Here is a 22,222-nt window from a genome sequence, read left to right as displayed (position 1 = left end):
TTAGTTGCTGAAGGGATTTATTTGCTTCTTACAAAATATTTGCAATAGCTTAACAACACTTTAAATAACTTTAAATAAGCAGTTTGGGATGAGTCTCCCATCTACAGAACAGAACAAACAATCCCCACTTTACACTGAACATAAGGCAGAGAAGTTTGCAGATAGCAGCAATTGAATTAAAGCTGCGGATACCATTGATTTGGGGGGGGGGGGGGGGGGAGTTCAAGTCTCATTGTTTTCCTAACTAGTAAATTAACAATCATGCATCACTATAGGCATAGCCTCGTTGGGAGTTCAGAATAGCAAATCACCCTTTGAAATGCTGAATAACTGGTTTTCGCCTTCTAATTTTTTTTAGCTCCATTATGAGCTGTATTGGAGACTTCTCAGAGCTGCTCACTAAAGCTGCTGAAGATCGAGCAATTGTTCATCAACGAGGTTCTCAAACTACACCCCCACGTTCTGCAGCCAAGACATAGTATATATTAAAACCTATCTGTTCCCTTTTTTAAACAGCTTCTCAAGGCTTTATATGAAACATTGCCCAGCTTCAATTAAATACAATTTTTGAACAATTAAAAATGACCCAAAGGTACTTTCAATCAAGTGTCCCATTAGCAGCAAAACTAGAACTGTGTGCAGGGTCCACCGTCAGGAGTGGGTTATCTCTGGCCCCGAGTGCTTCTGGATTGCAGCTCCCATCACATTGGTCATGGCTGGTGGAAACTATGGTCCAACATCATCTAATGAGCCATAGCTTGCCCCACTCCTGCTTTCAGCCAAAGCACTCCTATCCACCCCTCCAATACCTACACACCAGAATTCATTTACATACAGAACAATTGCACCTCGTAGGCGCTTACACACACAACCTTGCTACAACAAGGGCAATTCAAGTGCACAGGAGGGATATACTGGTTTAAGCTACGTCTGACTAAGGCTGCAATAGTGTTTTCTCAGGTTGTGCTCACACATCATTACTTAGGAAACAATACTGATACGGGCTAAATTAGCTGTTTGAAAGATGATTCTCATCTAATTCGTTGTTAGTTTGTGGTGAAATTGGAGAATGTATATAATACTCTTTGCCTTTTTTTACTTTACTGGACTTTATATACAACTATCAGATTTTTAGTTCCAATCTTACTCAGGTTCAGGGAGTAATGTAAGATTTTGGAGGGCTTTTCACTGGGACTTACTTCACATTGATACACCTGGAGAAAGCAGTGGCCTCTCTTCACAGGAAGCATTGTTGTGGATGCTTTCATTGAAATTAAAAGAGCATCCAACATCCCAATGAGGCCTAGAGACAATTTGCTCACCTTCTAAAGTAATTCTGAATGTATGGTACTGGGAAACGTTCAATAGAGATATAAGTCTAAAGATGAACATTGATCAACAGGCCGTTCCTTACTCTTAATTCCTTATGAATATATATTTTTTCCTCTTAAGAGAGAAAAGATTGGATTTGTGGAAGACACCACGTCTGCCTGTTTAGGGAAATCAAACAATGGATCTGTCCAGAATGGTTTACTCTTCTAAAATTGTATTTCTTATGAAATCGCATAATATTCAGTGCCAATGTTATATCTGAGATAAAAGAATAGTGTTAATGTTGGAAATAACTTAGTTCATATCATGCTTAGTATCTGAATTGCCATTAAATAGGAGTTTCTATTTTTCAACACGTGACCACAGACAATCTAAACCAGGATTTCAAGAGTGATGGCTCTATACGCTCTAAACTATTGGTTGGCTCTCATATCTCCTGTGTACTGACCATTGCAGTTATTTGAAACAACTCACCACGTTTTCTAAGGAATCAGTGCCAGTAACTGACCCTGAGCAATTTGGGTTTCAATATAGTGGAATCAAGTGTTCCAATGGACACAACTCTCCCCCAGTGGACTCAAGCCATTCTAACAACAACAACAAAATATCTTACATACACCCTGGAAAAATACATACATGCAACCTCGTGTTTCATATGAAACATTAAAGGGCAATTTCAGGAACGGTTGTTTCCTAATGTAATATTAACGTGTACATTCAGAGAGAGAGACAGAGAGATGACGGAAGGAAAGAAGAAGGGAAAGGATGGAAGAAAGGAAAGGAAAGAAGGAAAAGGAAAAAAGGAAGGGGAAAAAGGAAGGAAGGGAAAGTAAATGAAGAAAGGAAAGAAGAAATGAAGGGAAAGGAAGAAAGGAATGGAAGGAAGAGAAAGGAAAGGAAGGGAAAGGGGAAAAAGGAAGGAAGGGAAAGGAAAGGAAGAAAAGGAAAAGAAGGGGAAGGAATGAAGGGAAAGGAAAGGAAGGAAAAAGAAGAAAAAAGAGGAAAGGAAAGAAGAAAGGAAGGAAAGAAAAAGAAGGATGGGAAAGGAAAGGAAAGGGAGGAAGGAAGGAAGACAGAAAGAGTAGAAGGGAGGGAAGGGTTAAGGCTGAGAAGGGAAAGATTTATATTTTGCCCGGTGTTCATCTATTTCCTGTTTAGTTTTCTTGATACAGCTGAAGATTTCTTTAAAGAGCAGTTTGTATTCAGGTGGACTACTCGAAGATGAGCCAGTTGTGGGCTCAGGCGTTCTAGTGCATGTGTCCAATACGACATTTCCCACACTTACATCTTTGGAATACTGTTTTGAGGTCTGCACTGCCTTATGTTTCAAAGACTCTTCATCTATTTGACACTTCTTCAGCAGTTCTTCATACTTGACTTTCAGGGCATTGTACTGTGCGTCCACCTCATTGAGCAGAGAGATGCCCCTTTGCTTCACGGCTTCTGCCCGCCGAATACAGGTCTCTTCGTGGCCTTTGAGGAGGTCCCCACCCGCGCCACTGGCCAGGAGGGTCTCGCTGCTGCTCCTCTTGAGAGCCCGTTTGTCCGGTTCCGGAAGAGTTAAAGGCAGCCCCTCGGAAGGGCTCGGGCTCAGCTCTCTTTCTAAAGAGTCTTTAAAGGAAATGAAAAAGGACTCTGGAACGAGCTTTTCCACCCCGTTCACAAAGGTGTTTTCGGACTGAAAGATCTGCTTCATTTCTGCCACTTCGACCTCCAGCTCTTCGGCTCTGGCACGGTACAGGTCAACATCCATCAGCCTCTGCTCGAGATCACAATTCTCCTTGAACATGAGGCTGTACTCTTCCTCTATGGTCATCCGCTTCTCTTTTTCCAAATTCAGCTGAGCTTGCAAGAGCGTAACGGCCTTTTTCAGGTTCTGGTTCTCTTCCTCCAGAGGACTCGGCTGGCTGTCCATCGAAGTAATTTTTTCCGCGAATATATGATCGTAAACGAAATACCTGGGTACATATCAAAAGAGCCAAGAAAATACATTAATCCATCTTTTCCTCAATCAATATAGTTCATTATAAAATTGATACTCTCTACAGGCTAGCTGGCATTCCCCCCACCCCACAATGTGTATTGGATTATGCAAGGAATCAGTTAATGTGTGTATGTCAACTGTAAGATAAAATGCATGAAGCTGATTGATTGGACAATGCCGGGGAATATGGCTAAACCTGGGACTTTTGGATACTGTTACGTTTTTGTTCAGGTTTGAGCTGTGCAAGTATTTCGAGAGAAGCAGAGAGAGACAGAGTTTGGAGTGTACTAGGAGAAAAGAAAGGGACCTGAGGTTGTTAGGAATGATGGGAGTTGGAATCCAAAACACCTGGAAAGGTGGCCCAAGTTTGTCCAGGCCTGATCTACCAGAAAAACTACAGGTGACCCAATGAGGGACAGCTTCAACATTGTGACTTCATCCTCTTTACCCACTACACAAACTTAACATATTATAATGTCTACATATGCTTCTTCCCTTTTCCTAATTCAGTCATACCAGGAAGGGACATTTCAGCTATTTTTCCCCTCTAGAAAACAACTAATTTTAGCATAAGCTTGTGCCTTACTTGCGAAGGTCGTACAGTTCCTTTAGACACGGGAAACTGTGAACCGATCTTGGCTGCTCCGGCCTTTCCCGGCTCACGAGACCTTGCCCAGGATTCTTCATATCTTCCACTTGCCTCTGGAGGTCATCGATGTGTGTTTGAAGGCTTTCAATTGTCTCAGTTAGGCTGAAAAAAAGAAAATATGAGTGTGGTGGAGGCTCCTTCTTTGGAGGCTGGATATCCATCTGTCGGGGGTTCTTTGAATGTGATTTTCCTGCTTCGTGGTGTCGGGAATATGCAAGGAATCAGTGTGTGTGTCTGTGTCTGTGTCTGTGTGTGTGTAAACTGCAAAATTAGATGTATGAAGCAATTCCTGGAGAGCAAGCTGAGCCTGGGACTTTTGTTTACTGTTACATTTTTGTTCAGGCTTGAGCTATGCAGATATTTAGAGAGAGAGAGAAAGAAGCAGAGAGAGACAGAGTTTGGAGTGTGCTCTCACTTCATGAACTGCTGAAAGAGTTTATCCACATGGGACAAAGAAAGACCATTTAAAATATCTCAAAAAAGGACATTATATGCATTGATGCAACTGATCACATTGTACATATATTGTTCTGAGCTACGAAGAGTAAAAGGCTTGTTCTTTACTGTTTGTCTGCATGGCATATTTTCTTTTTCTGGCAAGGAAGCGGGTGGGCTGATCAAACGTGAACTACACATAGTTTATTTCACATTACGCCACACTTGGCAGGGAGTTGGACTGGGTGGCCCATGAAGTCTCTTCCAACTCTACGATTCCATGAAATGCTTGTTTCAGGTTCTTGATTTTGGTATCTATCTAATCAGGGATCCCAGGATCTTACTCCTCCTGCAAAATGAGACTGGGAGACCCTTCCTCTTGACTTCAGGAAAGGGATCCCAGTCTTCCCATACTGCAGCATTTTGAAGACCTTGCATTCAGATAAACATGGGATCTTGAAGTTTTGTTCAACATGGGGGAATAAATGGAACAAGGCCCAAAATAACAGAGGGAGAGATGGGCCAGGCTTTAGCAGAGCAGGTTAACCACCAGCTGCAGTAAATCTTGCCCATCAAAAGGTTGACAGTTCGAAGTCTGGATCAAGGTGAGCTCCTGGCCTTTAGCCCAGCTTCTGCCTATCCAGCAGTTTCGAAAACAGCAATCTGAGTAGATAAACAGGTACCGCTTAAGCAGGGAGGTATTTAAGGCGCCTATAATGAAATTTCAGAAAATGCCAGTGATTCAATCAAGGAGGAAGTTTACAAACAAAGCTCTTTGGTAGGAGAGACAGAGTGACAGCACCCCACATGGCCAGAACCGAGGACAAGCCCCCAAGACGCCGAAGATGGGGAAAAGCCTATATATACTTCTATCTATGTACAGTTGTCTGTCTTGTCAGTGTATAACGGCTCTGAATGTTTGCCGTATATGTGTTCTATGATCCGCCCAGAGTACCCTTCAGGGTGAAAAGGGTGAAATATAAATACTATAAATAAATAAAAATAAATATTCTACATAGTTTTCCTTCTGATTGTATATAGATGCAGTGGATGCTGATAAATGACAGAAAACAAAGTGCTGCAGTAAAATATTACCTTATTATCTTTTGCTGTGCGCCTCTACTATCGGCAACCAGTTTTTGATTAGCGTCTTCTAGTTCCCTGGCAGTAACATCAAGCTGCTCATAAACTTTGGCATGTTGGTCATTCATCTGACGCAGAAGTTCCACCTGTTTTGTAAGATACTGAAAAATAATTTATGATTAGCACTCAACCAGCAGTTCAAAGGGTCAGTTTTTCGGCTGCTTTCATTGCACTGCTCAATAATGGCAAAGTAATCTCTCAGACTTCTATAAGTCTGCATAAAAACAAATGTTGAATGTTCCTATTTTAGCTCTAAAAGCATACTGTTTACACATTAAAAGCAAATGCAAAGGAGAACAGAACCAGGGTTCAAAGGAGCTGAAATGGCACAATAGGTTAAACCAGGCATGGGCAACTTCAGCCCTCTGGGTGTTTTGGACTTCAACTCCCACAATTCCTAACAGCTGGTAGGCTGTTAGGAATTGTGGGAGTTGGGAGTCCAAAACATCCAGAGGGTCGAAGTTTGCCCATGCCTGAGTTAAACCCTTGTGCCCCTAAACTGCTGACCTGAAGGTTGGCAGTTCGAATCCACGAGACAGGGGTGAGCTCCTGTCTGTAAGATCCAGCTCCTGCCAATCTAGCAGTTCAAAAACACATAAATGTGAGTAGATAAATATGTACCAATTTGGTAGGAAAAGGCAAAGAGACGCTCCAAGCAATCATGCCGACTACACAACCAAGAGGTGACAACACAGGCTCCTGAGCTTGAAAATGGAGAAAAAAAGCATCTCCCCAGAACCAGAGATGAACACTGCCTCCAGAAGCCGGAAATGAAAGGAGAAGCCTCTGCCTTTGTTTGTTTTTGTCTGTCTCATTGTATGTGATTGTAAAGGCATTGAATATTTGCATATGTATGTAAATGCTATAATCCGCTCTGAGTCCCCTAGAGGAGAAGGGTGCAATGTAAATAAAGTGCATTATTATTATTATTATTATTATTATTATTATTTGAAACACAACAAGATGAGTCCACAGCAGACACACGTCGGACACTTCCCAAGTGTCTAGGACTGTGTGATGTATTGGCAAATAATGCATGCAGATCCCAGTAAGGTGGCCTTCTGCAGCTGGCAGATGTTAATTTTGTCAGCACAGATTGTGTTTAAGTGCAGGCCGAGGTCTTTAGGCACTGCACCCAGTGTGCCGATAACCACTGGGAACACTGGGACTGGCTTATGCAGTTCGATCTTTTATTATTATTATTATTATTATTATTATTATTATTGTATTTCTACATGGCCAAGAAGGCACCAGACTATATCTTCCCAAGCATGATCTCCTTCCACATCTCCTCTGTGTTGCATTGAGAACCACACTGTAAATAAAAAAATTGAGAGATTCAATCTAAAAGATGCCTTTTGGATGTGCCTGAGATAATGCTGAGCAAGCATTTATTTCCACAAGAAACATGGGCACTTCACATTGTAGAACAGCGTTTCTCAACCTGGGGGTCGGGACCCCTTGGAGGGGTCGCAAGGGGGTTTCAGAGGGGTCGCCAAAGACCACCAGCAAACTTATTTCTGATGGTCTTAGGAAGCCCTTTGGCAGAGAAGGCTGAAGATTTCTCCCTCTGTCCTTTCTCTTCCTTTTTGGAAACAGATGGCAAATCCTCCCACCAAAAGCCCTCCTCCGCTGGGATTGGCCAGCCTCTCAGCCAAGGGGGGGGGGGGGAATGTTTCTGAGACCAAGTGGGGAGGGGAGAACAGGTGTGCTCAGTGCATGGCAGCGTGATGTGCCCGTATGGGAGAGGGAGAGCATGCAAGGTGGGAGCGAGGCTCATGTAAACAAGTCCCTTCATAGCATAGAGGTTCTGTGTGGGAAATTTGGCCCAATTCTATTGTTGGTGGGATTCAGAATGCTCTTTGATTGTAGGTGAACTATACGTCCCAGCAACAACTCTCAAATATCAAGGTCTATTTTCCCCATTGTTCACGTGTGCACATTTTGAGTATTTGTGCCAAGTTTGGTCCAGATCTATAATTGTTTGAGTCCACAGTGCTCTCTGGATGTAGGTGAATTACAACTCCCAAACTCAACGTCAACGCCCACCAAACCCTTCCAGTATTTTCTGTCAGTCATGGGAGTTCTGTGTGCCAAGTTTGGTTCAATTCCATCATTGGTGGAGTTCAGAATGCTCCTTGATTGTAGATGAACTATAAATCACAGGAACTACAACTCCCAAATGGCAAAATCAATCCCCCCTCAACCCCACCAGTATTCAAATGTGGGTGTATCAGGTTTTGTGCCAAATTTGATCCAGTGAATGATAATACATCCTGCATATCGGATATTTACATTACGGCTCATAACAGTGGCAAAATTACAGTTATGAAGTAGCCATGAAAATAATGTTATGGTTGGGGGTCACCGCAACACGAGAAATTGTATTAAGGGGTCATGGCATTAGGAAGATTGAGAAACACTGTTGTAGAAACAATGCATATGAAGTAAGAAGGCACCCTATGGCTGATCTGTACGTGCTGATGAAATATTCCTCCAAGGGGAATTACTGCAAGGGGAGAGACAGGTTATTTAATCTCAGCCAGGGTGTTCCTGTTTTGCTTAAATCTGTATGAAATGTAATCTTCTTTATTCAAGAAACACAACAGGTTGTTTATAGTTGTGAAAACTGCTTTCGGAAAGCCTTGGATAAGAGGTCTCCTGTATAAAGAGCACTAAACCATTAGCTTTAAGCGGCTTTGCAAGAGGCATCTTAGTGTCAAACCTTGGATTTCTATTTCCACTTCACACTACTTAATCTCACGCTCCAAGGAGGGGAGGAAGAAAGACGCTCCAACTCCCCGAGTCTCTCCATTGCAGGGTGAAACAGGTCGATTTAGAATATTTCCAGAGGATCAGGTTGCACAAACCCAGGTACAATCTCCGAACGCCCAGCTCTGGTTTTGGCAGAACGGTTCAATCTGCAAATCTTTTTAGATCACTAAGAGGTTTCGGAGTCCCAACTCCTGTAAGTAGCCTATTGATTATGTAATCAAATCTTCTGCACTTGGCTGTTCACTTCATTAAAAAAAGATTGGTAGGCTTACATTTTTTAGAAGCATAAATCGGGATTACCACTTGATCTAGAGCAATTGCTCACAACCTTCACCCTATGCACATCAATTAGGCACTGTTTACCTGTTGCCATTTATAGCCAGACTATGCACAACACGGAGATTAGTCAAGGGCAGCATTAGCCAGAACATGAGTGTCACCTGAAGCAAGTTAGTATTTTCTACTATGTTGAATGCAAGTAGAACACATCATTATAACAAAGTATTTCCTAGTAGTAGTAGTAGTAGTAGTAATCTTATTATTATTATTATAAGAAGATGATGATGATGATGATTATTATTATTATAAACTTTATTTCTACCCCGCCACCATCTCCCCGATGGGGACTCGGTGTGGCTTACATGGGGCCAAGCCCAGACAACATAATACAGCAATAAAATCAAAGCATATACATCAGACAACAACAACATTCTCCAAATGACATTATAATAATAATAAAATAATAATAGTAGTAGTAATAATAAAATAAAATAGAATAAAATACCAATAGATACAATCACGATAAAGATGACAATGGGCGGGCCACATATTCCAAATGAAAACAATTAACAGACTATGATGAGATAAAATAGGAGCAGGGAGTTTAAATGGAACTCATAAAACACACAGAGTTGTGGGGCAGAACATCCTATTTGGTAGTAGAAAGGAACTTATGCAAACATATATTACCAGAAAGAACCCAGACTGAGGAGTTCGAATTAAGAAGCTCCAGAATGCAGTAAAGGAGGAGTAGAACTAGTACAACATAGATCAGGCATGGGCAAACATGAGCCCTCCAGGTGTTTTGGACTTCAACTCCCACCATTCCTAACAGCAGCCTTCACCCTGGAGCTTCCTTTCACACTGAGGCATTCTCATACTGATGCCTGCTAACACTGAGGACTGCCTCACACTGAGATGTTCTCCCACTGAGGCAAACTAACACTGGGGCCTACTAACATAATGAAGCTGGTAGGCTGTTAGGAATTGTGGGAGTTGAAGTCTAAAACACCTGGAAGGCCTGACATAGATTGATTTGAATGCTGAGCACATGGATGAGAGTGAGGGGCTGAGACATAGGTGGTCTGGAATTTTATTCCATACTTACTGCAATCTTGCTTCGTAGGCACAAAAATCTTACTCCAATAATATTTTAAATGGGAGTACAAAACTATCACCAGCAATTCAGTATATCTTCTTTTCAGCAGAGAGATATGTCAGAAATATTAAAAATTAACTAGGCATTTTTAATTACAAAAATGTGAATCAAGCACTGAAAGGATTAAATAGGTGCAGTGATAAGATGTTCTTTTAGCTTAGTAGCCCTCTGTGGGAGAAGGGCCTCAGTGTGTTAGGAGGCCTCAGTATGTTAGTAGGCCTCAGTGTTAGTTACATTGTGTTGTTCTCTCACCCAGTGTTTTTAAACTTTTAATCCTTGCAACTGGCCCTGCCCAATATGATTAATTCTCTGTGTTCAAATATTGTGATTTTATATTGTCTGATGTGTTTATTTATAATGTTTCTTGTATTTTATATTTTACTGTTGTATTCTTATGCTGTACATTTGCATTGTTATACTGCTGGGCTTGGCCTCATGTAAGCCGCCCCGAGTCCCCTTGGGGATATGGTGGTGGATAAATAAAGTTTTATTATTATTATTATTATTATTATTATTATTATTAAAACAACATTATCAGAATTGAAAATCTCCATGTTAAAACAACAACATGGGATAGTGAGATATCATCAATATCAACTTTAAGAGTAGTGCTTTTTAAACACTGATATAGAAATTTCAAATGTTCGGAATATTATCCCTGTGTTAGGTTGCAATTTTAAGAACAATTTTATTAGGAGTAACCCTAGACTGCAGATGTGAGAGAAGATGACAGCGACTCTAATAAGGACATTGAGTGATATTATGGCAGACCATATAACTGATCGCAGACATTGCTCTGCATGAGAAAAACAAACAGAATGCTACAGCCACTTATGTGACAATGTGGAGTTGTTACCTCTATTTCCTGCAACTGCTCTTGATTGGTCGAATACATCTGCTGCAGAGATGTTTCCAGCTCAGTGTTCCGGTCCAACAGTGTCTTTCCAAGTTCAGCAGCAAGATGGAGATCTGAAATGAGTAGTGATTTTTTTAGCAGATTTTACTCAATGCCAAGGTTACCATATTACAGTAGAGTCTCGCTTATCCGACATAAACAGGCTAGCAGAATGTCGGATAGACGAAAATGTCGAATAATACGGTATCTACTACCGTCCGACGCGGCACTAGACACCTAAAATACTAACAGCAGGGACTCAAAGAGTTAAGGCAAGGCAATGCCTCAGGTCTAGAGAGTTCCAGCAGGAAGTGCCTGGATATGGAAGAGGAGCATGGAAATCACAGAGGGAAGGAGGAAGGATGCTTCTACTTCTGGCCCTGCCTCTTTCCCCCCTTCCTTATCTTGACTTTTTCACTTATTGGAAATTGAGAGAGAGTTTGGGAGCACTCCATTAATTGAAGGGGAAATGCTGGAGGAAAAGGAGAGTGTAGGATAAGACAGAATGTCGGATAAGCAAAGGTCGGATAAGCGAGACTCTACTGTATTTCCAACGCGCCTTTCAAAACGAAGGAGAAACAAAACTAATTACACTTCTGTAGCTTTTGAGAGAAACAAGTTAGAGTCTAGATGTTCCCTCATTTTCTTCTTGGGAGTAGGATGTACTTCCTGATGTTTGTTTACAACTGAGCCACGGAAGGGGTGATTTTGAAACTATCTATTCCAACACATGACATCAAAAGCAGGAAAAAGACTGATCCATTATATTCTCGCAGCAAAATAAGTATTTTAAAAGCTTTTTTTGCCAAACAAAATTAGTTTTTAAGGGGACATATTTGGTTCAGCTCTGGAAGACATGGTAGTCTGGTGGACCAGATTTCTTGTGTTTTTGATGCTGTTCCTTTACAAAAGTTTGGTATAGACCCAAGTGTTGGCGTCAAACCAGAAAATGCAAGCTATTTTTAAACAAACCAACTTCTGTTGATATAAAGTGTGTGTGCAAGTGCTCTTGGGCACAGAGTAGACACGTTCTGAACCTTGCATGCTCATAAGTTCATTAAACGATGGCAAAATTAAAACTTGTCGCACTATTATATCAAGCTCAAGGGCATTCCCAGCCATGAGCACAGGTATGGGCAAACTTGGGCCCTCCAGGTGTTTGGACTCCAACTCCCACCATTCCTAACACCCTCAGGCCCCTTCCTTTTCCCCCTCAGCCGCTTAAGCGGCTGAGGGGGAAAAGGAAGGGGCCTGAGGGTGTTAGGAATGGTGGGAGTTGGAGTCCAAACACCTGGAGGGCCCAAGTTTGCCCATGCCTGATTTAATATGCTAAACACATGTCTTCATGTAAACTACTATACACCTTGAAATTCTTCACAAAGGTTAAATCTGTGGTATTAAGGCCAATGTTTACTCAGCACATTGCATTTTTTTTTAGCAGATAAGTGGGAAAGTAGCTCAGTCCCTGATTGTTATAATTATTATGTCTGGATTTTGCAAGGCAACGCAGGACACAGACTGATCTGCAATATAAGACTAAGTGAGAAATCCTGACATCTTGGTGACAATAGAAAAATAAAAGTCAAAACACCCAGTTATCTCTGTCCGACACATATATATCTTAATAAGCATCTCAGCATACAGTGATAACTCATAAGATTGTTGACATCAGTGGCATGTTTCAAGGATAAGAACACAAACAATCCAGGATCTCCAAGGTCCACAACCTTTTGCAGAATAAGTTACAACTCGCCCAAGCTTTTGCTGGAAAATGTAGTCATATTACTCTCTCCCTCCTTAAGACTCTGATGGATGGACTGAAGATCCTCATGGGCTTTTGCAAGATACTGAAACCACTGAATATGAAGGGACGATGTGGATCAATTCTCAGCAGAAAAGGTTCTGGCCCAATTTACCTGTCCAAATGCATCTCCCCTTATGAACCATCTAGGACCTTAAGATCGTCTGGGGAGGCCCTGCTCTCGATCCTGCCTTCATCACAAGTACGATTGGCAGAGACGAGAGACAGGGCCTTCTCAGTGGTGGCCCCTTGGCTATGGAACGCCCTCCCTAGGGATATCAGATCGGCTCCCCCCCTTTTAACATTTTGGAGGAGTTAAGACATGGTTGTTTGAGCAAGCATTTACAAATGCAGAGTAACTGACATAGGAAATGGAATGACTAGACAATGAAACTGGACAATGTTTTAACAAGGAGTTGCTAATGATGTTGGTTTTTATTGTTTCTGTTGTGGTGTTATATTATATTTTAATGTTTCTATTGCATCTTGATATTGTGCATTGATTTGCTGCCTGTAAACTGCCTTGAGTCACCAAAAGGCTGGGAAAGGCGATATACAAATACAGTAAATACATAAATGAATAAATTAAAAAGGTGCATGCTATAGTAATGTTGCTGGGTTTGGTAAAACCGTCCATGGATTGAGGTTGTCTTACACTCCCTGCAGAATGGTCAATACCTATTGAAAAGGGGGAAATGTGCATTGGTTGCTGTGAGTTTTCCGGGCTGTATGGCCATGTTCCAGAAGCATTCTCTCCTGATGTTTCGCCCACATCTATAGCAGGCATCCACAGAGGTTGTGAGGTCTGTTGAAAAGTAGGCAAGTGAGGTGGAATGTCCAGGGTGGGAGAAAGAAGTCTTGTCTGCTTGAGGCAAGTGTGAATGTTGCAAATAGTCACCTTGATTCGCATTTAATGGCCTTGCAGTAAAATCAAGACAGTAAATAAAAAGCAACACTCAAAAAGGAGGGTAATTCCAGACAGGAATCAATCAGTGCTAGCTAACACCTCCCAACAGGCCCGTAGCCAGGATTTCGATTCCGGGGGGGGGGGGGGGGGGCTGAGTCTGAGCAAAGGGGGTCTACCCTAGCAAACCTTTTGTATCGTTACCCCAATACCCCCATGCATATGGGATATATTGAGTATGGTGATCAGATCATGATATGAATAAACATAACAGTTTAAATAATGCACCAGTAAGGCCTTCTCGCGGACCACCCCAGGATTCCCCCAGGCAGCAGGAAGCCAGGCCTTGAAGCTGCAAGGACATTAAATGCTTGAGATAAGTGTGAATGCTGCAATTGGTCACCTTGATTCACATTTAATAGCCTTGTAGTAAAATCAAGATAGTAAATAAAGAGCAACACTCAAAATGCAGGGGAATTCCAGACAAGCACCAATCAGCGCTAGTTAACACATCCCAACAAAGGATTCCTCCAGGCAGCAGCCAGCCAGGCTTTGAAGCTGCAAGGGCATTAAATGCTTGAGGCATCTATGAATGCTGCAATTGGCCACCTTGATTAGCATTGAATGGCACTGCAGCTTCGAAGCATGGCTGCTTCCTGTCTGGGGTAATACTTTGTTGGGAGGTGTTAGATGGCCCTGATTGTTTCCTGTCTGGAATTCCCCTGTTTTCTGAGTGTTCTTCTTTATTTACCATCCTGATTCTAGACATTTTTAAATACTGGTAGCCAGATTTTGTTCATTTTCATGTTTTCCTCTTTTCTGCTGAAATTGTCTACGTGCTTATGGATTTCAATGGCTTCTCTGTGTAGTCTGACATGGGGGTTGTTAGAGTGATCCAGAATTTCTGTGTTGTCAAATAATATTTTGTGTCCAGGTTGGTTCACCAGATTTTCTGCTATGACTGACTTCTCTGGTTGAAGTAGTCTACAGGCTGTTAGGAATTATGGGAGCTGAAGTCCAAAACGCCAGGAGGACAGGAGTTCGCCCTTGCCTGGTTTAGAGAATGGGTGCTCTGGCTGTAAAAATCTCTCTCTCGGATCTGCATGATCCAAAACCTTCAAATTGCTAGGAAATGAGGACAGGTTATAAGGCAAGTCCTAGATACCTTTTGAAAAAGGTGTCCCACTTTCCGTATACATAACTACTTAAAGTAGTTTAATTTACAGGCTGTAAAGACATAATCCTAATGAACAAGAAGTATTATATATCACCTCTAGTGGGAAATAAATGTTATGTTAATAGGTACAAATCTGAACAGGTGGAGCTACTGTTCAACATCCAAAGGTGAACAAGTACAAGGCTTTCCTGATAAGGTGGTGGCGCCCTGTAACCTCCAACTTACAGTGTAAGGCAAAGTCTAATTCTTGGTTCTCAAGGGTGACAAACACAGAGCTGCGCTGTATTGGATTAGCTGCATTTGCGATGATGAGAAAGAGACTCTGTGTTTCTGCCTCTAAGCCTCCATGCCCTCCTCCAGACCTCATGCACTCGATGGTTTTCTTTGCATACAGCATTCAGCAGCAGCCATGATCTTAATAGCAATGGATTGATAGGAGAGCTGTTCAGCAGGGGAACTCTCCTTGTAGCTTCAAAGTCTGGCTGCTTCCTGCCTGGAGGAATCCTTTGTTGGAAGGTGTTAGCTGGCCTTGATTGTCTCCTATCTGGAATTCCTCTTTTTTTGAAGTGTTGCTTTTTATTTACTGTCCTGATTTTTAGACTTTAAAATACTGGTAGCCAGATTTTGTTCATTCTCATGGTTTCCTCTTTTTTTGTTGCAATTGTCCACATGCTTGTGGATTTCAATGGCTTCTCTGCGTAGTCTCACATGGTGGTTTGCCCATGCCTGGTTGACACACTTTTCTATGTAGATGTATAGACAGAGGCTGGCATTCCATTCATTAGTTATTAGATCATAAACTGGATTTGTAATCTCACAGCTCTAGGGATTCAAATGTACAATGGGTTGCAGTGAGTTTTCCGGGCAGTCTGGCCGTGTACCAGAAGCATGCTCTCCTGATGTTTCACCCACTTCTATGGCAGGCATCCTCAGAGATTGTGAGGTCTGTTGGAAACTAGGCAAGTGAGCTTTATATATCTGTGGAATAATGTCCAGGGTGGGAGAATATTGCAAATAGCCACCTTGATTAGCATTGAATGGCCCTGCAGCTTCAAAGCCTGGCTGCCTGCTGCCTGGGAGAGTCCTTTGTTGGGAGGTGTTAGCTGACCCTGATCGATTCTTGTCTGGAATTCCCCTGTTTTTTGACTGTTGCTCTTTATTTACTCTCCTGATTTTACGGTTTTTTAATACTGGTAGCCAGATTTTGTTCATTTTCATGCTTTCCTCCTTTCTGTTAAATTTGTCCACATGCTTGTAGATTTCAATAGCTTTTCTGTGTAGTCTGACACGGTAGTTGTTAGAGTGGTCCAACATTTCTGTGTTGTTAAATAATATTCTGTGTCCAGGTTGGTTCATCAGGTGCTCTGCTATGGCTGACTTCTCTGGTTGAATTAGTCTGCAGTGCCTTTCGTGTTCCTTGATTCGTGTCTGAGCAATGCTGCTGCGTTTGGGGGTCCCTATGTAGACTTGTCCACAGCTGCATGGTATATGGTAGACTCCTGCAGAGATGAGAACATCCCTCTTGTCCTTGGGACAACACTCAGAAAACAGTAGAATTCCAGTCAGGAAACAATCAGGGCCAGCTAAAGCCTCCCAACAAAGTATTCCCCCAGACAGGAAGCAGCCAGGCTTTGAAGCTCCAAGGCTATTCAATGTTAATCAAGCTGGCCAATTGCAGCATTCACACTTCCCTCAAACAGACAAAAGTTCATTCTCCCACCCTGGACATTATTCAGATATATAAACCCCACTTGCCTAGTTTCCAACAGACTTCACAACCTCTGAGGATGCCTGCCATAGATGTGGGAGAAACGTCAGGAGAGAATGCTTCTGGAACATGGTCTGACAGCCTGGGAAACTCAGCAACCCAACAATCATTGATGTTTCTTCAGGGTGAGCACAATCAAGGGTGCTTATATGGTACAAGGATCACAGAGCGTCAACAACGCTAAAGACTTCATTGCACTGCAGAATGAATCAGCTTTAAATCCGATTTCTGCCTCCTGCAGAATTCTGGGGTTTGTAGTTTAGTGAGGCTTCTAAAGGCTCCTCCCTAAACCACAAACCCCAGAATTCTGCAGGAGAACAGGAACCTGATGTAAAGTGGATTAATTCTCTAGTGTGACGAGGCTAATAATGTAGTTTTGATACCACTTTGACTGCTTTGACTCAATGCTATGGAATCATGGGAGCTGTAGTTTTAAATGGGAGTAGAAAACTACCACCAGCAATTTAGTATATCTTCTTTTCAGCAGATAAATATGTCAGAAATATTAAATATTAACTAGGTATTTTTAATTGCAAAAATGTGAGTCAAGCACTGAAAGGGTTAAATCGATGCATTGTCTCAGCAAAAGCTGCAGTTCAATATAAGCAGGTGTGCCTGTAGCTTAGTAGCCCTCTGGGATTAGGGCCTCAGTGTGTTAGAGTAGGCCTCAGTGTTAGTTTACCTCAGCATGAGAAGGCTTCAGTGTGAGGTAGTTGTCAGTGTTAGCAGGCCTCAGTGTGAGAATGCCTCAGTGTGAGAGGAAGCTCCAGTGTGAAGGCTGCTGTGTGTAAAAAGCTACTGTGTTTTAATAATTTTATTGAAGTATTTTTTTGTGAATGAGAAAGATAATACCAGATATTAGCTGGGGACGAATGCATTGAGGAGGGGAGAAAGGAAAGATGGATATATAGGACTGGGGCAAAAAAAAAAAAACCTACTGTGTGAAGATCCTATGTAACATTGGTGTGAGAAGAGGCTCTACGAGACTCTATCACTGTTAGTTTGCCTCAGTGTGAGGTGGTCATCAATGTTAGCAGGCCTCAGTATGAGAACGCCTCAGTGTGAGAGGAAGTTCCAGTGTGAAGGCTGCTGTGTGTAAAAAGCTACTGTGCTTAAGCGGCTGAGGGGGGAAAGGAAAGGGCCTGAGGCTGTTAGGGATGGTGGGAGTTGGAGTCCAAAACACCTGCAAGGCCCAAGCTGGCCCTTGCATGACCTATCTCAGCCTACTAATTTGCATATGGTTTCTGACTGGCCAGGCTCAACATTCTTAAGTGGCTGAGGGGGAAAGGGAAAGGACCTGAGGTTGTTAGGAATTGTGGGAGTTGGAGTCCAAAATACCTGCAGGGCCCAAGTTGGCCCTTGCATGAGCTAGCTCGACCTACTAATTCGCATATGGTTTCTGATTGGCCAGCCTCAACATTCTTAAGTGGCTGAGGGGGAAAGGGTAAGGACCTGAGGCTGTTAGGAATTGTGGGAGTTGGAGTCCAAAACACCTGCAGGGCCCAAGTTGGCCCTTGCATGAGTTATCTCGACCTACTAATTCGCATATGGTTTCTGATTGGCCAGCCTCAACATTCTTAAGTGACTGAGGGGGAAAGGGCCTGAAGCTGTTAGGAATTGTGGGAGTTGGAGTCCAAAACATCTGCAGGGCCCAAGTTGGCCCTTGCATGAGCTATCTCGACCCACTACTTTGCATATGGTTTCTGATTGGCCAGCCTCAACATTCTTAAGTGGCTGAGGGGGGGGGGGGAGGAAAGGGCCTAACGCTGCTAGGAATTGTGGGAGTTGAAGTCCAAAACACCTGGAGGGTTGAAGTTTGCCCATGCCTACTGTAGCCCTTCAAATGTGCTTTCAAATTATGCCAGGAGCCACCTTGTGAGGTATAAATAGCTGCTAAGTGTTTAAATGACTATCGGAAGTAGAGCACTTCCCCAACGCATTAGTTGATAATTTCCCTAGAGCGGACTTTGGGATAGGAAAATCCAAGCAAAGAGGCAGAGTCAAGGACTAATTATAGAAATAGGAACGTGAAGGGGCGAAGAAGAGAAAGGCCTGGGGAGACACTCAAAAGACGAAAAAGAGAAGCTCAAAATGAGCCTAGCAAGTGGGAGGAATGATAGGATGAGGAGATGTATTTAAGGCACAGGTGTATGGGGTAATGAAGAGAACTAAATGAGGAAGAGGTTTGTATTGATTATAAACAAAGGCTTAAAGTGGAAGTGTGAGCATGAGGGCATTTAAAAAAAGGTTTGTAGCCATCAGTTAAGTTGAAGCGGGGAGAGCTTAGATATATTGTCAAAGGCTTTCGTGGCTGGAATCGCTGGGTTGTTGTGAGTTTTCCATGTTCCAGAAGCATTCTCTCCTGACGTTTTGCCTGCATCTATGGCAGCCATCCTCAGATCTCACAAGCAGCCAGGCCTTGAAACTGCAAGGCCATTCAATGCTAATCAAGGTGGCCAATTGCAACATTCACACTTGCATCAAACAGACATTCCACAGATATACACTTTCCTAGTTTCCAACAGACCTCACAACCTCTGAGGATGCCTGCCATAGTTGCAGGTGAAATGTCAGGAGAGAATGCTTCTGGAACGTGGTCATGCAGCCCGGAAAACTCACAACAACCCAGCTGACATACAGCTTATGTGTAGGACATATGGGCAAGATACACATTTAATAAAAGACTGGGAAGATGGAGAAGGACAACCAGATGCAGGGATACGTTGATATATTTATATTCCTCTGATATATTTATTGTTATCCTGCTTTTAAGACAGAGACTTCTGTGTGAAAGGTCGGAAGGTCTGTTGTGTGTGGAAAGAGAAGGGCGGGTGGAAACATCCCCTTGAGGAGAAGGCAAAGGGCAAAAAGAGGAAGGGAAGCGAGGAAAAGAGGAAGAAAAATAACTGATGGAAGAAAAGAATAGAAAGGAAGGAAGGAAGGAAAAGAAAGAAAGGAAATGAGGAAAGGAAAGAATGGAGGGAAGAAAAGAAAGAAGGGAAACGAGGGAAGGAAGGAAAGGAAAGAGGTAAGGAAAGGAAATAAGGAGACACAGAAGTAATGGGGAAAGGAAAGAAAGGTAATGAGGAAAGGTAAGGAAGAAAAGAAAGGATTGAAGGAAGGAAGAAAAGAAAGAAAGGAAATGAGGAAAGGAAGGCAGGAAAGGAAAGCAGTAATGGGGAGAGTAAAGAACAGGGAGGGAGGAAGGAAAGAAGGAAGGAAAGAAGGTAAAGAAAGGAAATGAGGCAAGGAAAGAAGTAATGTGGAGAGGAAAGAAAGGTAATGAGGAAAGAAAGGAAAAAGGAAAGGAGATAAGGAAAGGAAAGAGGATAGGAAATAAGTAATGAGAAGAAAGAAAGGAATGGAAAGGAAGGGAAATTACAAAAGGAAAGGAAGGGAAGAAAGGAAGGAAATGAGGAAAGGAAGGGAAGGAGTAATGGGGAGAGGAAAGAACAGTAAGGAGGGAAAGTATGGAAGGAAAAGAGGTAAGGAAAGGATATGAGGAAAGGAAGGAAGGAAAGAAGGTAATGAAAGGAAAGGAGGAAGGGAAATGAAGAAAGGAAAGAAGTAATGGGGAGAGGAAAGAAAGATAATGAGGAAAGATAAGGAAGAAAGGAAGAAAGAAAGGGAAGGAACGAAGGAAGGAAAGAAGTAATGGGGAAAGGAAAGAAGAATAGAAAACAGTGAAATGAAATGTGGAAAGGAAGGAAGAAAAGAAAGGAAGGAAAAGAGGCAAAGAAAGGAAATGAGAGAAAGAAATAAGGGGGAGAGGAAAGAAAGGTAATGAGGAAAGGTAAGGAAGGAAGGTAAGATGAAAGAAAGGAAGGAAGAAAAGAAAGGAGGTAAGGAAAGAAGTAATGAGGAGAGGAAAGAATGGTAAGGAGGAAAAGTAAGGAATGAAAGGGGTAAGGAAAGGAAGGAAGGAAAGAAGAAAGGAAAGAAGTAATGGTGAAAAGAAGGAAATGTAAGGAAGAAAGGAAAGAAGGGGAGGGAGGGAGGGAGGGATGAGGAAAGGAAGTAATGAGGAGAGGAAAGAAAGATAATGAGGAAAGATAAGGGAGGAGGGAAAGAAAGAAAAGAGATAAGGAAAGAGGAAAAGAAAGTAGTAATGGGGAGAGGAAAGGAAGGTATGGAGGAAAGGTAAGGAAGGAAAGGAAATGAGGAAAAGAAAGGCAAGGAACTAAGGAAGGAAAGGAAAGTAGTAATGAGGAAAGGAAAAAAAGAATAAATTTATGAAGAAAAGAAGGAAGGAAGGAAAGAGGGCAAAGAAAGGAAATGAGAGAAAGAAGTAACGGGGGGAGGAAAGAAAGGTAATGAGGAAAGGTAAAGAAATAAGGTAAGAGAGAAAGAAAGAAGGGAAGGAAGGAAGGTAAGAAAGGAGGTAAGGAAAGAGGAAAGGAAAGAAGTAATGAGGAGAGGAAAGAATGGTAAGAAGGAAAAGTAAGGAATGAAAGGGGTAAGGAAAGGAAAGAAGTAATGGTGAAAGGAAGGAAATGTAAGGAAGAAAGGAAAGAAGAGGAGGGAGGGATGAGGAAAGGAAAGAAGTAATGAGGAGAGGAAAGAAAGATAACGAGGAAAGATAAGGAAGGAGGGAGGGAAGGGAGGAAAGAAAAGAGGGACGGAAAGAAGTAATGGGAAGAGGAGGAATGTGTCCAGAGGAGGGCGACTAAAATGATCAAGGGTCTGGAGAACAAGCCCTATGAGGAGCGGCTTAGGGAACTGGGCATGTTTAGCCTGAAGAAGAGAAGGCTGAGAGGGGATATGATAGCCATGTATAAATATGTGAGAGGAAGCAGCAGGGAGGAGGGAGCAAGCTTGTTTTCTGCTTCCTTGGAGACTAGGACGCAGAATAATGTCTTCAAACTACAAGAGAGGAGATTCCATCTGAACATGAGGAAGAACTTCCTGACTGTGAGAGCCGTTCAGCAGTGGAACTCTCTGCGCCGGAGTGTGGTGGAGGCTCCTTCTTTGGAAGCTTTTAAACAGAGGCTGGATGGCCATCTGTCAGGGGTGATTTGAATGCAATATTCCTGCTTCTTGGCAGGGGGTTGGACTGGATGGCCCATGAGGTCTCTTCCAACTCTTTGATTCTATGATTCTATGAGAGGGAAGGAAGGAAGGAAGGAAAGGAAATGAGGAAAAGAAAGGCAAGGAACGAAGGAAGGAAAAGAAATAAAGAAAGGAAGTAATGGGGAAAGGAAAGAAGGCTAAGAAAGGAAATGAGAGAAAGAAGTAACGGGGAGAGGAAAGAAAGGTAATGAGGAAAGGTAAAGAAATAAGGTAAGAGAGAAAGAAAGGTAGGAAAGGAGGTGAGGAAAGAGGAAAGGAAAGAAGTAATGGGGAGAGGAAAGAAAGGGAAGCAGCAAGGGAAGGGAAAAAGGAAAGGAAACGAGGAGAAGGTTATGAGGAAAGGAAAGGAAGGAAAAGAAACAAAGAAAGGAAAAGAAGGGTTATGAGAAAAGGAAGAAAAGAAAGAAAAGAAAGAAGGGACGGGGTGGGAAAAAGAAAGGAACGAGGTAGAGAAGAAAGGAAAGGAGGCGCCCGAGAGAAGACAATGGGGGACGCGGCTGCAGGTGATGCCCTTCCTCCTTCCTTCCCTCCTTCCGGGCTCACCTTGCTGCAGGTCCTGCTGGTCGTACCAAGGCTCATCCTCGCGGATCTCGAACTCCTCCACCAAGCTGTCGGTCAGCATCGCGGAGAACAACACCCGCCACTGCCGCCTCCTCGCCTCTTGTTCTGCTCCGGCGAGCGAGGTTTTAAAAGCCGCCTCCGAAGTTTCCCGAGCGCTTCCGGCTTTGCCCGAAGGCCCCTCCTTTCTCCCTCCCTTTTCGTCTCCGAGCCGCAACGTGGCAAAGGCGCTCTTCAAAAAGGCGCCCCCACCTTTTCTGGATTCAGGCAGCCAATAGCAGGCCACTACTCCC

The 22,222-nt window shown here is 42.8% G+C and overlaps 1 protein-coding gene across 1 annotated transcript; it reads right to left on the bottom strand.

Annotated features, from left to right (window-relative positions):
- Positions 1-22,139, bottom strand: LOC137095355 (cerebellar degeneration-related protein 2-like). The gene is made up of 5 exons (XM_067461932.1): positions 21,915-22,139; positions 10,613-10,725; positions 5,496-5,644; positions 3,903-4,067; positions 1-3,290 (listed from the first exon to the last, which is right to left on the bottom strand). Exons 1-5 carry the CDS (start codon positions 21,991-21,993, stop codon positions 2,432-2,434), a joined length of 1,365 nt encoding a protein of 454 aa, XP_067318033.1. The 5' UTR covers positions 21,994-22,139; the 3' UTR covers positions 1-2,431.
- Between the last annotated feature and the right edge of the window lie 83 nt (positions 22,140-22,222).

The sequence above is a fragment of the Anolis sagrei genome, chromosome Y (genome assembly GCF_037176765.1).
Source record: "Anolis sagrei isolate rAnoSag1 chromosome Y, rAnoSag1.mat, whole genome shotgun sequence".
Taxonomy (NCBI): Eukaryota; Metazoa; Chordata; class Lepidosauria; order Squamata; family Dactyloidae; genus Anolis; species Anolis sagrei.
Note: the sequence above shows the minus strand (reverse complement) of the source record. Positions and strands in the feature narration are given on the sequence as shown.

Excerpts from the sequence above, each read along its gene's own strand:
- LOC137095355 (XM_067461932.1), bottom strand. The coding sequence starts at position 21,993 with ATGCTGACCGACAGCTTGGTGGAGGAGTTCGAGATCCGCGAGGATGAG. Across the intron at positions 5,645-10,612 it reads AGCAGTTGCAGGAAATAGAG|TATCTTACAAAACAGGTGGA; the intron begins GTAACAACTCCA and ends ATTATTTTTCAG. Across the intron at positions 4,068-5,495 it reads GCACAGCAAAAGATAATAAG|CCTAACTGAGACAATTGAAA; the intron begins GTAATATTTTAC and ends TCTTTTTTTCAG.